This window comes from Oncorhynchus gorbuscha, linkage group LG09, assembly GCF_021184085.1.
Source record: "Oncorhynchus gorbuscha isolate QuinsamMale2020 ecotype Even-year linkage group LG09, OgorEven_v1.0, whole genome shotgun sequence".
Taxonomy (NCBI): Eukaryota; Metazoa; Chordata; class Actinopteri; order Salmoniformes; family Salmonidae; genus Oncorhynchus; species Oncorhynchus gorbuscha.
Window position 1 is genome coordinate 15,788,561 of NC_060181.1, and position 12,387 is coordinate 15,800,947.

A 12,387-nucleotide genomic window follows, 5' to 3' on the forward strand; every position below is an offset into this window, starting at 1 on the left:
TCCCTCCTCCCGTCTCACTCTTTTCTACCTCCTCCCTTCTCCCCCTTCTCCGCATTCGCTCCCTCCTCCCCTCTCCCCCTTCTCCCCTCTACCCCTCCTCTCTCCTCTCCCTCTTCTCCTCTCCCCCTCTTCTAACTATCCTCTTCTTCCTCCTCCCCTCTCCCCCTTCTCTCCCTTTTCTCATCTCCCCTCTCCCCTTCCTCTCCCCTTAATCTCCTTACCTCCTCCCCTCTCTCCCCCTCTCTCTCTCCTCTCCCCCTCTCCTCTCCCCCTCCTCTAACTATCCTCTCCCTCCTCCCATCTCCCTCTCCCTCCTCCCCTCTTCCCCTCCTCTCCCCCTCCTCTAACTATCCTCTCCCTCCTCCCATCTCCCTCTCCTTCCCCTCCTCTACCCCTCCTCTCCCTCTCCTCTAACTATCCTCTCCCTCCTCCCCTCTTCAACCTCCTCTACCCCTCCTCTCCTCTCTCCTCTTGTCGTTCTTCTCTCTCAGGGCATCCCTATGGAGTTCCTGTGTAGTTCTCCCTCTGTTGGCTCTGACCTGGATGTCTGCTGTGTTGGCCATCACCGACCGCCGCTCCACACTGTTCCAGGTACACTTTGCTGTTTTCACACTTACACACATCTGCATGCACACATCTGCACACATCTGCACACACACACACACACACACACACACACACACACACACACACACACACACACACACACACACACACACACACACACACACACACACACACACACACACACACACACACACACACACACACACACACACACACACACACACACACACACACACACACACACACACGTATCCAAGCTTGTATAACAATGTACTGTATACACTCTTTCAAACTCACTAACCTTTGCATGCACTCATACACACGCTGATACACACACTGATACACACACTGATACACACACTGAAACACACACTGATACACACGCTGATACACACGCTGATACACACGCTGATACACACGCTGATACACACACTGATACACACACTGAAACACACACTGAAACACACACTGAAACACACGCTGATACACACGCTGATACACACGCTGATACTCATGCTGATACACACACTGATACACACACTGATACACACACTGAAACACACACTGATACACACACTGATACACACACTGATACACACACTGAAACACACACTGAAACACACACTGAAACACACACTGAAACACACGCTGATACACACGCTGATACACACGCTGATACACACGCTGATACACACGCTGATACACACGCTGATACACACACTGAAACACACACTGATACACACGCTGATACACACGCTGATACACACGCTGATACACACGCTGATACACACACTGATACACACACTGATACACACACTGAAACACACACTGATACACACACTGATACACACACTGATACACACACTGAAACACACACATAAACACACACTGATACACACACTGAAACACACACTGATACACACACTGATACACACACTGAAACACACACTGATACACACACTGATACACACACTGAAACACACACTGATACACACACTGATACACACACTGAAACACACACTGAAACACACACTGAAACACACACTGATGCACCCACTGAAACACACACTGAAACACACACTGGAACACACACTGAAACACACACTGGAACACACACTGGAACACACACTGGAACACACACTGATACACACACTGATACACACACTGAAACACACACTGAAACACACACTGATACACACACTGATACACACACTGATACACACACTGATACACACACTGATACACACACTGAAACACACACTGATACACACACTGAAACACACACTGAAACTCACACTTAAACACACACTGAAACACACACTGAAACACACACTGATACACACACTGATAGACACATATACACACACTGGAACACACACTGATACACACACTGAAACACACACTGGAACACACACTGAAACACACACTGATGCACCCACTGAAACACACACTGAAACACACACTGGAACACACACTGGAACACACACTGAAACACACACTGGAACACACACTGGAACACACACTGGAACACACACTGATACACACACTGATACACACACTGATACACACACTGAAACACACACTGATACACACACTGATACACACACTGATACACACACTGATACACACACTGATACACACACTGAAACACACACTTAAACACACACTGGTGCACCCACTGAAACACACACTGATACACACACTGAAACACACACTGAAACACACACTTGTACACACACTGAAACACACACTGGAACACACACTGAAACACACACTGAAACACACACTGATACACACACTGATAGACACATATACACACACTGATACACACACTGATACACACACTATCTTTCTGTCATCGTGTCTCTCTCTCTCTCTCTCTCTCTACCTCTACCACTACCTCTACCTCTCTCTCTCTACCTCTCTCTCTCACTCTCTCTAGCTCTCTCTACCTGTCTCTCTCTCTCTCCAGTTCTCTCTCAGTCTCTCTCTGCCTGTATCTCTCTCCCTCTCTGTCTCCCTCTCTGTCTCTGTCTCTGTCTCTGTCTCTGTCTCTGTCTCTGTCTCTGTCTCTGTCTCTGTCTCTGTCTCTGTCTCTGTCTCTGTCTCTGTGTCTCTCTGTCTCCCTCTCTATCTCTCTGACTCTCTCTTTTTATGGTACCTGACAGACGTTCTAATCTCTTTCAGGTTCTGTTTGCTGTCTTTGACTCTGTCCAGGGTTTCGTCATCATTACTGTCCACTGTGCCATGCGCCGCGAGGTTAGTGTGTGTCTGAGTGTGTCTGTGTGTTTACTGTATGTAGGTGTATGAAGAAATTCAGTTTAATTCCTGAATTGAAACCCAAACCCTGCTACAGGTGGTCTCGTTTTCTCCTACTGAAGCGTACAGTACCAGCTAGCTAGATCGACAGAGGTTCAGCCCATACAGTACAAGCTAGCTAGATGAACAGATGTTCAGCCCAGACAGTACCAGCTAGCTAGATAGACAGAGGTTCGCCCAGACAGTACCAGCTAGCTAGATAGACCGAGTTTCAGCCCAGACAGTACCAGCTAGCTAGATAGACCGAGGTTCAGCCCAGACAGTACAAGCTAGCTAGATAGACCGAGGTTCAGCCCAGACAGCACCAGCTAGCTAGATAGACCGAGGTTCAGCCCAGACAGCACCAGCTAGCTAGATAGACCGAGGTTCAGCCCAGACAGCACCAGCTAGCTAGATAGACCGAGGTTCAGCCCAGACAGCACCAGCTAGCTAGATAGACCGAGGTTCAGCCCAGACAGCACCAGCTAGCTAGATAGACCGAGGTTCAGCCCAGACAGCACCAGCTAGCTAGATAGACCGAGGTTCAGCCCAGACAGCACCAGCTAGCTAGATAGACAGAGATTCAGCCCAGACAGCACCAGCTAGCTAGATAGACCGAGGTTCAGCCCAGACAGCACCAGCTAGCTAGATAGACCGAGGTTCAGCCCAGACAGCACCAGCTAGCTAGATAGACAGAGATTCAGCCCAGACAGCACCAGCTAGCTAGATAGACAGAGGTTTAGCTCAGACATGGGAGGATTACTCTGCTTCAGCCTATATTAATATAATAGAGTTTTGTCCAGATGATCCAGGGCTCCTATAAAGAGATTAGTAAAACACTGTATGAATTAAGACGATAAGTCCCCAGTCCAATGCCCTCACTGTCCATTCTCAACAGACACACACAGAGTCTCGAAATACCCATTTACTAGCCACACACACGCGCGCGCACACGCGCACACGCGCACACCACACACACACACACACAACCTAGACCCACTCCAATTCGCATACCGCCCCAACAGATCCACAATCTCAATCTCAGATGACACAATCTCAATTGCACTCCATACTGTCCTTTCCCACCTGGACAATAGGGACACCTATGTGAGAATGCTGTTCATTGACTACAGCTCAGCGTTCAAAATCATGCCCTTAAAGCACATCACTAAGCTAAGGACCCTGGGACTAAACACCTCACCTCTGCAATTGAATCCTGGACTTCCTGACGAGCCGCCCCCAGGTGGTAAGGGTAGGTAACAACACATCTGCCGCTCTGATCCACAACACCGGTTCCCCTCAGGGGTGTGTGCTTAGTCCCGTCCTGTACTCCCTGTTCACCCACGACTGTGTGGCCAAACACGACTCCAACACCATCATTAAGTTTGCTGATAACACAGCAGTTGTAGGCCTGATCACCGACAACGATGATACACCCTACAGGGAGGAGGTCAAAGACCTGTCAGTGTGGTGCCAGGCCAACAGCCTCTCTCTCAATGTGATCCAGACAAAGGCGATGATTTTGGACTACAGGAAAAGGAGGGCCGAACAGGCCTCCATTAACATCAACGGGCTGAAGTGGAGCACGTTAGAGAGTTTCAAAGTTCCTTGGTGTCCACATCACCAAAAAACTATCATGGTCCAAACACACCTAGACGGTCATGAAGAGGGCATGACAGCACATTTCTCCCCTCAACATTTGACATGGGTCCCCGGCTACACCATTGAGAGCATCGTGACTGGTTGCATCGCCTGGGATGGCAACTGCTCGGAATCTGACCGTAAGGCGCTACAGAGGGTAGTGTGAATGGCCCATTACATCACTGGCGCCAAGCTTCCTGCCATCCAGGACCTATATACTAGGCGGTGTCAGAGGAAGGCCCAAAAAATTATCAAAGACTCCAGTCACCCAAGTCATAGACTGTTCTCTCTGCAATCGCACGGCAAGCGGTACCAGAGCACCAAGTCTAGGTCTAAAAAGCTCCTTCGCAGCTTCTACCGCCCAGACTATTTACATTGACCCCTCCCCCTCATTGTTTTTACTCTGCCGCTACTCACTGTTTATTATCTAAGCTCTACGCATAGTCACTTTACCCCTACCTACATGTACATATTACCTCGACTAACCCGTACCCCTGCACATTTACTCTGTACCGGTTCCCCCTGTATATAGCTTCGTTATTGTTATGTAATTCTACTGTGTTACTTTTTATTTAGAAAATATTTTCATAACTCTATTTCTTGAACTGCATTGTTGGTTAACCTCTAGCATCGAGCAATCCTGTATCCGGGAGCGTAATTATAGCCTCAAGCTCATTACCATAACGCAACGTTAACTATTTATGAAAATCGCAAATGAAATGAAATAAATATATTGGCTCACAAGCTTAGCCTTTTGTTAACAACACTGTCATCTCAGATTTTCAAAATAAGCTTTTCAACCATAGCTACACAAGCATTTGGGTAAGAGTATTGATAGCGAGCATAGCATTAAGCCTAGCATTCAGCAGGCAACGTTTTCACAAAAACTAGAAAAGCATTCAAATTAAATCATTTACCTTTGAAGAATTTCGGATGTTTTCAATGAGGAGACTCTCAGTTAGATAGCAAATGTTCAGTTTTTCCAAAAAGATTACTTGTGTAGGAGAAATCGCTCTGTTTTGTTCATCACGTTTGGCTAAGAAAAAAATCTGAAAATGCAGTCTCTACAACACCGAACGTTTTACCAAATTAACTCCATAATATCGACAGAAACATGGCAAACGTTGTTTAGAATCAATCCTCAAGGTGTGTTTCACATATCTATTTGATGATAAATCATTCGTGGCAGCTGTGTTTCTCCTCGAAGCAAATACACGCAGCTGGAGATTACGCAATAATTGCAACGGAGGACACCAAGCGGCCACCTGGTAGATGTAGTCTCTTAAGGTCAATCTTCCAATGATTTGCCTACAAATACGTCACAATGCTGTCAATACCTTGGGGAAACGACAGAAAGTCTAAGCTCATTCGTGACCCATACACAGCAATATAAGGAGACATTGGAACACAGCGCATTCAAAATCTGGGACACTTCCTGTATGAAATTCCATCTTGGTTTCGCCTGTAGCATTAGTTCTGTGGCACTCACAGACAATATGTTTGCAGTTTTGGAAACGTCAGAGTGTTGTCTTTCCAAAGCTGTCAATTATATGCATAGTCGAGCATCTTTTTGTGACAAAATATCTTGTTTAAAACGGGAACGTTTTTTTTATCCATAAATTAAAAGAGCGCCCCCTATATCCAAGAAGTTAAGGGCTCGTAAGTCAGCATTTCACTGTAAGGTCTGCACCTGCTGTATTCGGCGCATGTGACAAATAACATTTGATTTGATTTAATATAATGCACACACACACAAACACACATGCACACACACACACACACACACACATCCGTGTCCTCACACACACACACACTCACACGGCCCCCTAGTGTGTACAAACATCAGACAAATATTTGATCCATTCCGTGGCTACACAACATCTCTCTGTGTCACGCCCTGGCCATAGAGGCTTTTTATGCTCTACTTTGGTTAGGCCAGGGTGTGACTAGGGTGGCCATTCTATGTCCTTTTTTCTATGTTTTGTATTTCTATGTCTTGGCCTGGTATGGTTCTCCATCAGGGACAGCTGTCTATCGTCGTCTCTGACTGAGAATCATGCTTATGTACCCTTTTCCCCCACCTGTTTTGTGGGAAGTTAACTTTGACTTTGTTCAGGGCACATAGCCCAAGGATTCACGGTTTGTCTTTGTTCAGGGCACATAGCCTAGGGCATCCCGGTTTGTCTTTGTTCAGGGCACATAGCCTAGGGCATCCCGGTTTGTCTTTGTTCAGGGCACATAACCCATAGCTTCACGGTTTTGTCTTTCTTCAGGGCACATAGCCCAAAGCTTCACGGTTTTGTCTTTCTTCAGGGCACATAGCCCAAAGCTTCACGGTTTGTCTTTGTTCAGAGCACATAGCCCAAAGCTTCACGGTTTGACTTTGTTCAGGGCACATAGCCCAAACTTCACGGTTTGTCTTTGTTAAGGGCACATAGCCCAAAGCTTCACGGTTTGTCTTTGTTCAGGGCACATAGCACAAAGCTTCACGGTTTGTCTTTGTTCAAGGCACGTAGCCCAAAGCTTCACGGTTTGACTTTGTTCAGGGCACATAGCCCAAAGCTTCACGGTTTGTCTTTGTTCAGGGCACATAGCCCAAAGCTTCACGGTTTGTCTTTGTTCAGGGCACATAGCCCAATGTTTTCACGGTTTGTCTTTGTTCAGGGCACATAGCCCAAAGCTTCACGGTTTGTCTTTGTTAAGGGCACATAGCCCAAAGCTTCACGGTTTGTCTTTGTTCAGGGCACATAGCCCAATGTTTTCACGGTTTGTCTTTGTTCAGGGCACATAGCCCAAAGCTTCACGGTTTGTCTTTGTTCAGGGCACATAGCCCAAACTTCACGGTTTGTCTTTGTTCAGTGCACATAGCCCAAAGCTTCACGGTTTGTCTTTGTTAAGGGCACATAGCCCAAAGCTTCACGGTTTGTCTTTGTTCAGGGCACATAGCACAAAATTTCACGGTTTGTCTTTGTTCAGGGCACATAGCCCAAAGCTTCACGGTTTGTCTTTGTTCAGGGCACATAGCCCAAAGCTTCACGGTTTGTCTTTGTTCAGGGCACATAGCCCAAAGCTTCACGGTTTGACTTTGTTAAGGGCACATAGCCCAAACTTCACGGTTTGTCTTTGTTCAGGGCACATAGCCCAATGTTTTCACGGTTTGTCTTTGTTCAGGGCACATAGCCCAAAGCTTCACGGTTTGTCTTTGTTCAGGGCACATAGCCCAAAGCTTCACGGTTTGTCTTTGTTCAGGGCACATAGCCCAAAGCTTCACGGTTTGTCTTTGTTCAGGGCACATAGCCCAAAGCTTCACGGTTTGACTTTGTTAAGGGCACATAGCCCAAACTTCACGGTTTGTCTTTGTTCAGGGCACATAGCCCAATGTTTTCACGGTTTGTCTTTGTTCAGGGCACATAGCCCAAAGCTTCACGGTTTGTCTTTGTTCAGGGCACATAGCCCAAAGCTTCACGGTTTGTCTTTGTTCAGGGCACATAGCCCAAAGCTTCACGGTTTGTCTTTGTTCAGGGCACATAGCCCAAAGCTTCACGGTTTGTCTTTGTTCAGGGCACATAGCCCAAAGCTTCACGGTTTGTCTTTGTTCAGGGCACATAGCCCAAAGCTTCACGGTTTGTCTTTGTTCAGGGCACATAGCCCAAAGCTTCACGGTTTGTCTTTGTTCAAGGCACATAGCCCAAAGCTTCACGGTTTGTCTTTGTTCAGGGCACATAGCCCAAAGCTTCACGGTTTGTCTTTGTTCAGGGCACATAGCCCAAAGCTTCACGGTTTGTCTTTGTTCAGGGCACATAGCCCAAAGCTTCACGGTTTGTCTTTGTTCAGGGCACATAGCCCAAAGCTTCACGGTTTGTCTTTGTTCAGGGCACATAGCCCAAACTTCACGGTTTGTCTTTGTTCAGGGCACATAGCCCAAAGCTTCACGGTTTGTCTTTGTTCAGGGCACATAGCCCAAAGCTTCACGGTTTGGTTTTGTTCTTTGTTTTGTCGGCGTAATTTTCAATAAAGAGAGAATGTACGCTTACCATGCTGCACCTTGGTCCAGTCCTTCAGCCAGCCGTGACACTCTGTCTCTCCCCCCGATATGATATACATCACTTAATTCTTTATTGAGTAAACATATAGTTGGACATTAATGGACAAAAACTTTAAGTCATACAGTATATGTTAAATCAATATCACAAAAGCATAGGATTAGAGTTGCCCAAATCCAGGAATTATTTTAGTAAATATTTAAATCTCTGTCAGGGACTGAACCTAATCCCTAATAGCTGCAGTACAACGGGCAAGCGGATGATGTTGTCTCTGGGATGGAGAGAGACGTGCAGAAGAGAAGAGGGAGAGGAAAGGGGGAGAGAGACGTGCAGAGGAGAAGAGGGAGAGGAAAGGGGGAGAGAGACGTGCAGAGGAGAAGAGGGAGAGGAAAGGGGGAGAGAGACGTGCAGAGGAGAAGAGGGAGAGGAAAGGGGGAGAGAGACGTGCAGAGGAGAAGAGGGAGAGGAAAGGGGGAGAGAGACATGCAGAGGAGAAGAGGGAGAGGAAAGGGGGAGAGAGACGTGCAGAGGAGAAGAGGGAGAGGAAAGGGGGAGAGAGACGTGCAGAGGAGAAGAGGGAGAGGAAAGGGGAGAGAGACGTGCAGAGGAGAAGAGGGAGAGGGAAGGGGAGAGAGACGTGCAGAGGAGAAGAGGGAGAGGAAAGGGGGAGAGAGATGTGCAGAGGAGAAGAGGGAGAGGGAAGGGGGAGAGAGACGTGCAGAGGAGAAGAGGGAGAGGAAAGGGGGAGAGAGACGTGCAGAGGAGAAGAGGGAGAGGAAAGGGGGAGAGAGACGTGCAGAGGAGAAGAGGGAGAGGAAAGGGGGATAGAGACTGTGTAAAAAAGTTGCAGAGAGGAATAGAGGCACAGAGGCAGAGGGAAGATGGGGATTGAAAGAACATAGAGTTCATGGATCTATAGAGAGGGTGTGTTGCAGAGTGACACAATGTGTGTATCAGAACGAGGGAGGGAGGGAGGTCTGTGGAAAATGTAATTTACCCGATAGGGAGTTTAGAGAACATGGATGTATAGAAAATGTGATTAGCAGGAAGAGGGGAGGGAGAGAGATGGATCGAGAAATTAGGAAAGGAACATGTACGTATGGAAATAATGACTACCGCAGAGAGGAAGGGAGGGAGACAAAAAGATGGAGGGAGGGAGAGGAGAGGAGAGAAAGAATGGCAAGAAAAGGAGAAAGGGTTAATGAATAACACAAAGGGAGAACATTTAGAACATGTGGAGGAAGGAAAGTGTGAAGATCAGGAGAAATGTAGAGGGAGAGAGGAGGGAGAGAAGGAGGGAGAGAGGGGGGTGAGGGAGAATGTGAGAGAGGGAGGGTGAGAGAGAAGGAGGGAGAGAGAAATGTGAGAGAGGGAGAGTGATGGAGAATGTGAGAGAGGGAGGGTGAGGGAGAATGTGAGAGAGGGAGGGAGAGAGAGAATGTGAGAGAGGGAGGGTGAGAGAGAAGGAGGGAGAGAGAGAATGTGAGAGAGGGAGGGTGAGAGAGAAGGAGGGAGAGAGAGAATATGAGAGAGGGAGGGTGAGGGAGAATGTGAGAGAGGGAGAGTGAGAGAGAAGGAGGGAGAGTGAATGTGAGAGAGGGAGGGTGAGAGAGAAGGAGGGAGAGAGAGAATGTGAGAGAGGGAGGGTGAGAGAGAGGAGGGAGAGAGTGAATGTGAGAGAGCGAGGGTGAGAGAGAAGGAGGGAGAGAGAGAATGTGAGAAAGGGAGGGTGAGAGAGAAGGAGGGAGAGAGAGATAGAGAGAGAGAGAATGTGAGAGAGGGAGGGTGAGGGAGGGAGTATAGATCCATAGGAAACACATTTGACTTTGAGATGAGAAGTACGCAGCCATCAGAGTGCCAACTCACCCAGCAGGGGATGAGGAAAGCAGAGTTAACATAGAGAGAATGGAGAGAGAGAAAGAAATACATAGAGAGAGATGCAGAGAGCAAGGGAAGGAGATAGATGGAGAGAGAGAGAGAGAGAGAGAGAGAGAGAGAGAGAGAGAGAGAGAGAGAGAGAGAGAGAGAGAGAGATGGAATGAGCTTCGATACTCCAGTGAATGCACTATTCATCTGACACGGGCTCTGCTCTGATCCAATATGCAGTCTCTCTCTCTCGCGCTCTCTCTCTCTCTCGCGCTCTCTCTCTCTCTCTCTCGCTCTCTCTCTCGCTCTCGCTCTCTCTCTCTCTCTCTCTCTCTCTCTCTCTCTCTCTCTCTCTCTCTCTCTCTCTCTCTCTCTCTCTCTCTCTCTCTCACACACACACACCGAACACCGAACACCCGCTGTGAGTGAAGATGACTTTTCTTTGGCGCTGCGGCTCAATTCAGTGTTCTGTTCTCAGATTCCACTCATAGGGTGGTAATTTGTTGTCCTACTCAGCAGCCACTCAGATGAAAGTCAGTCATTTGTATGCTCAGGTGAAGATATGGTTGTCTTTATATCCTGGAGGGATGAAAGGACACAGATTACATATTATCAGGGTTTATTGAGTCAGACACAACAACCACACAAAATCAAACTGAATTAAGTTGCATTTAAAAAGTAACACACTTTACAGTAAAATATTTAAATTTAAATGAAGGGAGAAAAAAAAACTGAATTCGTATATGGTAACATACATGTTTTGGTCAGTGTAGTCTCTGTGTGTCCGTGTAGTCTCTGTGTGTCTGTGTAGTCTCTGTGTGTCCGTGTAGTCTCTGTGTGTCCGTGTAGTCTCTGTGTGTCCGTGTAGTCTCTGTGTGTCTGTGTAGTCTCTGTGTGTCCATGTAGTCTCTGTGTGTCTGTGTAGTCTCTGTGTGTCCGTGTAGTCTCTGTGTGTCTGTGTAGTCTCTGTGTGTCCATGTAGTCTCTGTGTGTCCGTGTAGTCTCTGTGTGTCTGTGTAGTCTCCATGTGTCAGTGTAGTCTCTGTGTGTCAGTGTAGTCTCTGTGTGTCAGTGTAGTCTCTGTGTGTCCGTGTAGTCTCTGTGTGTGAGTGTAGTCTATGTGTGTCAGTGTAGTCTCTGTGTGTCCGTGTAGTCTCTGTGTGTCAGTGTAGTCTCTGTGTGTCTGTGTAGTCTCTGTGTGTCAGTGTAGTCTCTGTGTGTCAGTGTAGTCTCTGTGTGTCCGTGTAGTCTCTGTGTGTCAGTGTAGTCTCTGTGTGTCCGTGTAGTCTCTGTGTGTCCGTGTAGTCAGTGTAGTCTCAGTGTGTATGTGTAGTCTCTGTGTGTCCGTGTAGTCTCAGTGTGTCAGTGTAGTCTCTGTGTGTCCGTGTAGTCTCTGTGTGTCCGTGTAGTCTCTGTGTGTCTGTGTAGTCTCCATGTGTCAGTGTAGTCTCTGTGTGTCAGTGTAGTCTCTGTGTGTCCGTGTAGTCTCTGTGTGTCCGTGTAGTCTCTGTGTGTCTGTGTAGTCTCCATGTGTCAGTGTAGTCTCTGTGTGTCTGTGTAGTCTCTGTGTGTCCATGTAGTCTCTGTGTGTCCGTGTAGTCTCTGTGTGTCAGTGTAGTCTCTGTGTGTCCGTGTAGTCTCTGTGTGTCCGTGTAGTCTCTGTGTGTCAGTGTAGTCTCTGTGTGTCTGTGTAGTCTCAGTGTGTCAGTGTAGTCTCTGTGTGTCCGTGTAGTCTCTGTGTCCATGTAGTCTCTGTGTCAGTGTAGTCTCAGTGTGTCAGTGTAGTCTCAGTGTGTCAGTGTAGTCTCAGTGTGTCAGTGTAGTCTCAGTGTGTCAGTGTATTCTCCGTGTAAGTGTTGTCTCAGTGTGTCAGTGTAGTCTCAGTGTGTCAGTGTAGCCTCAGTGTGTCAGTGTAGTCTCAGTGTGTCAGTGTAGTCTCAGTGTGTCAGTGTAGTCTCAGGGTGTCAGTGTA

At 47.5% G+C, this 12,387-nt stretch overlaps 1 protein-coding gene across 1 annotated transcript in view; it reads left to right on the plus strand.

The window, feature by feature from the left end:
• LOC124043194 (adhesion G protein-coupled receptor B2-like) overlaps window positions 1–12,387 on the plus strand; it is a 557,845-nt gene that overhangs the window by 464,553 nt on the left and 80,905 nt on the right. Inside the window, exons 24-25 of the mRNA XM_046361489.1 lie at window positions 492–591; window positions 2,755–2,826. Coding sequence (XP_046217445.1) covers window positions 492–591; window positions 2,755–2,826 — 172 coding nt within the window. The remainder of the gene's footprint in view (window positions 1–491; window positions 592–2,754; window positions 2,827–12,387) is intronic.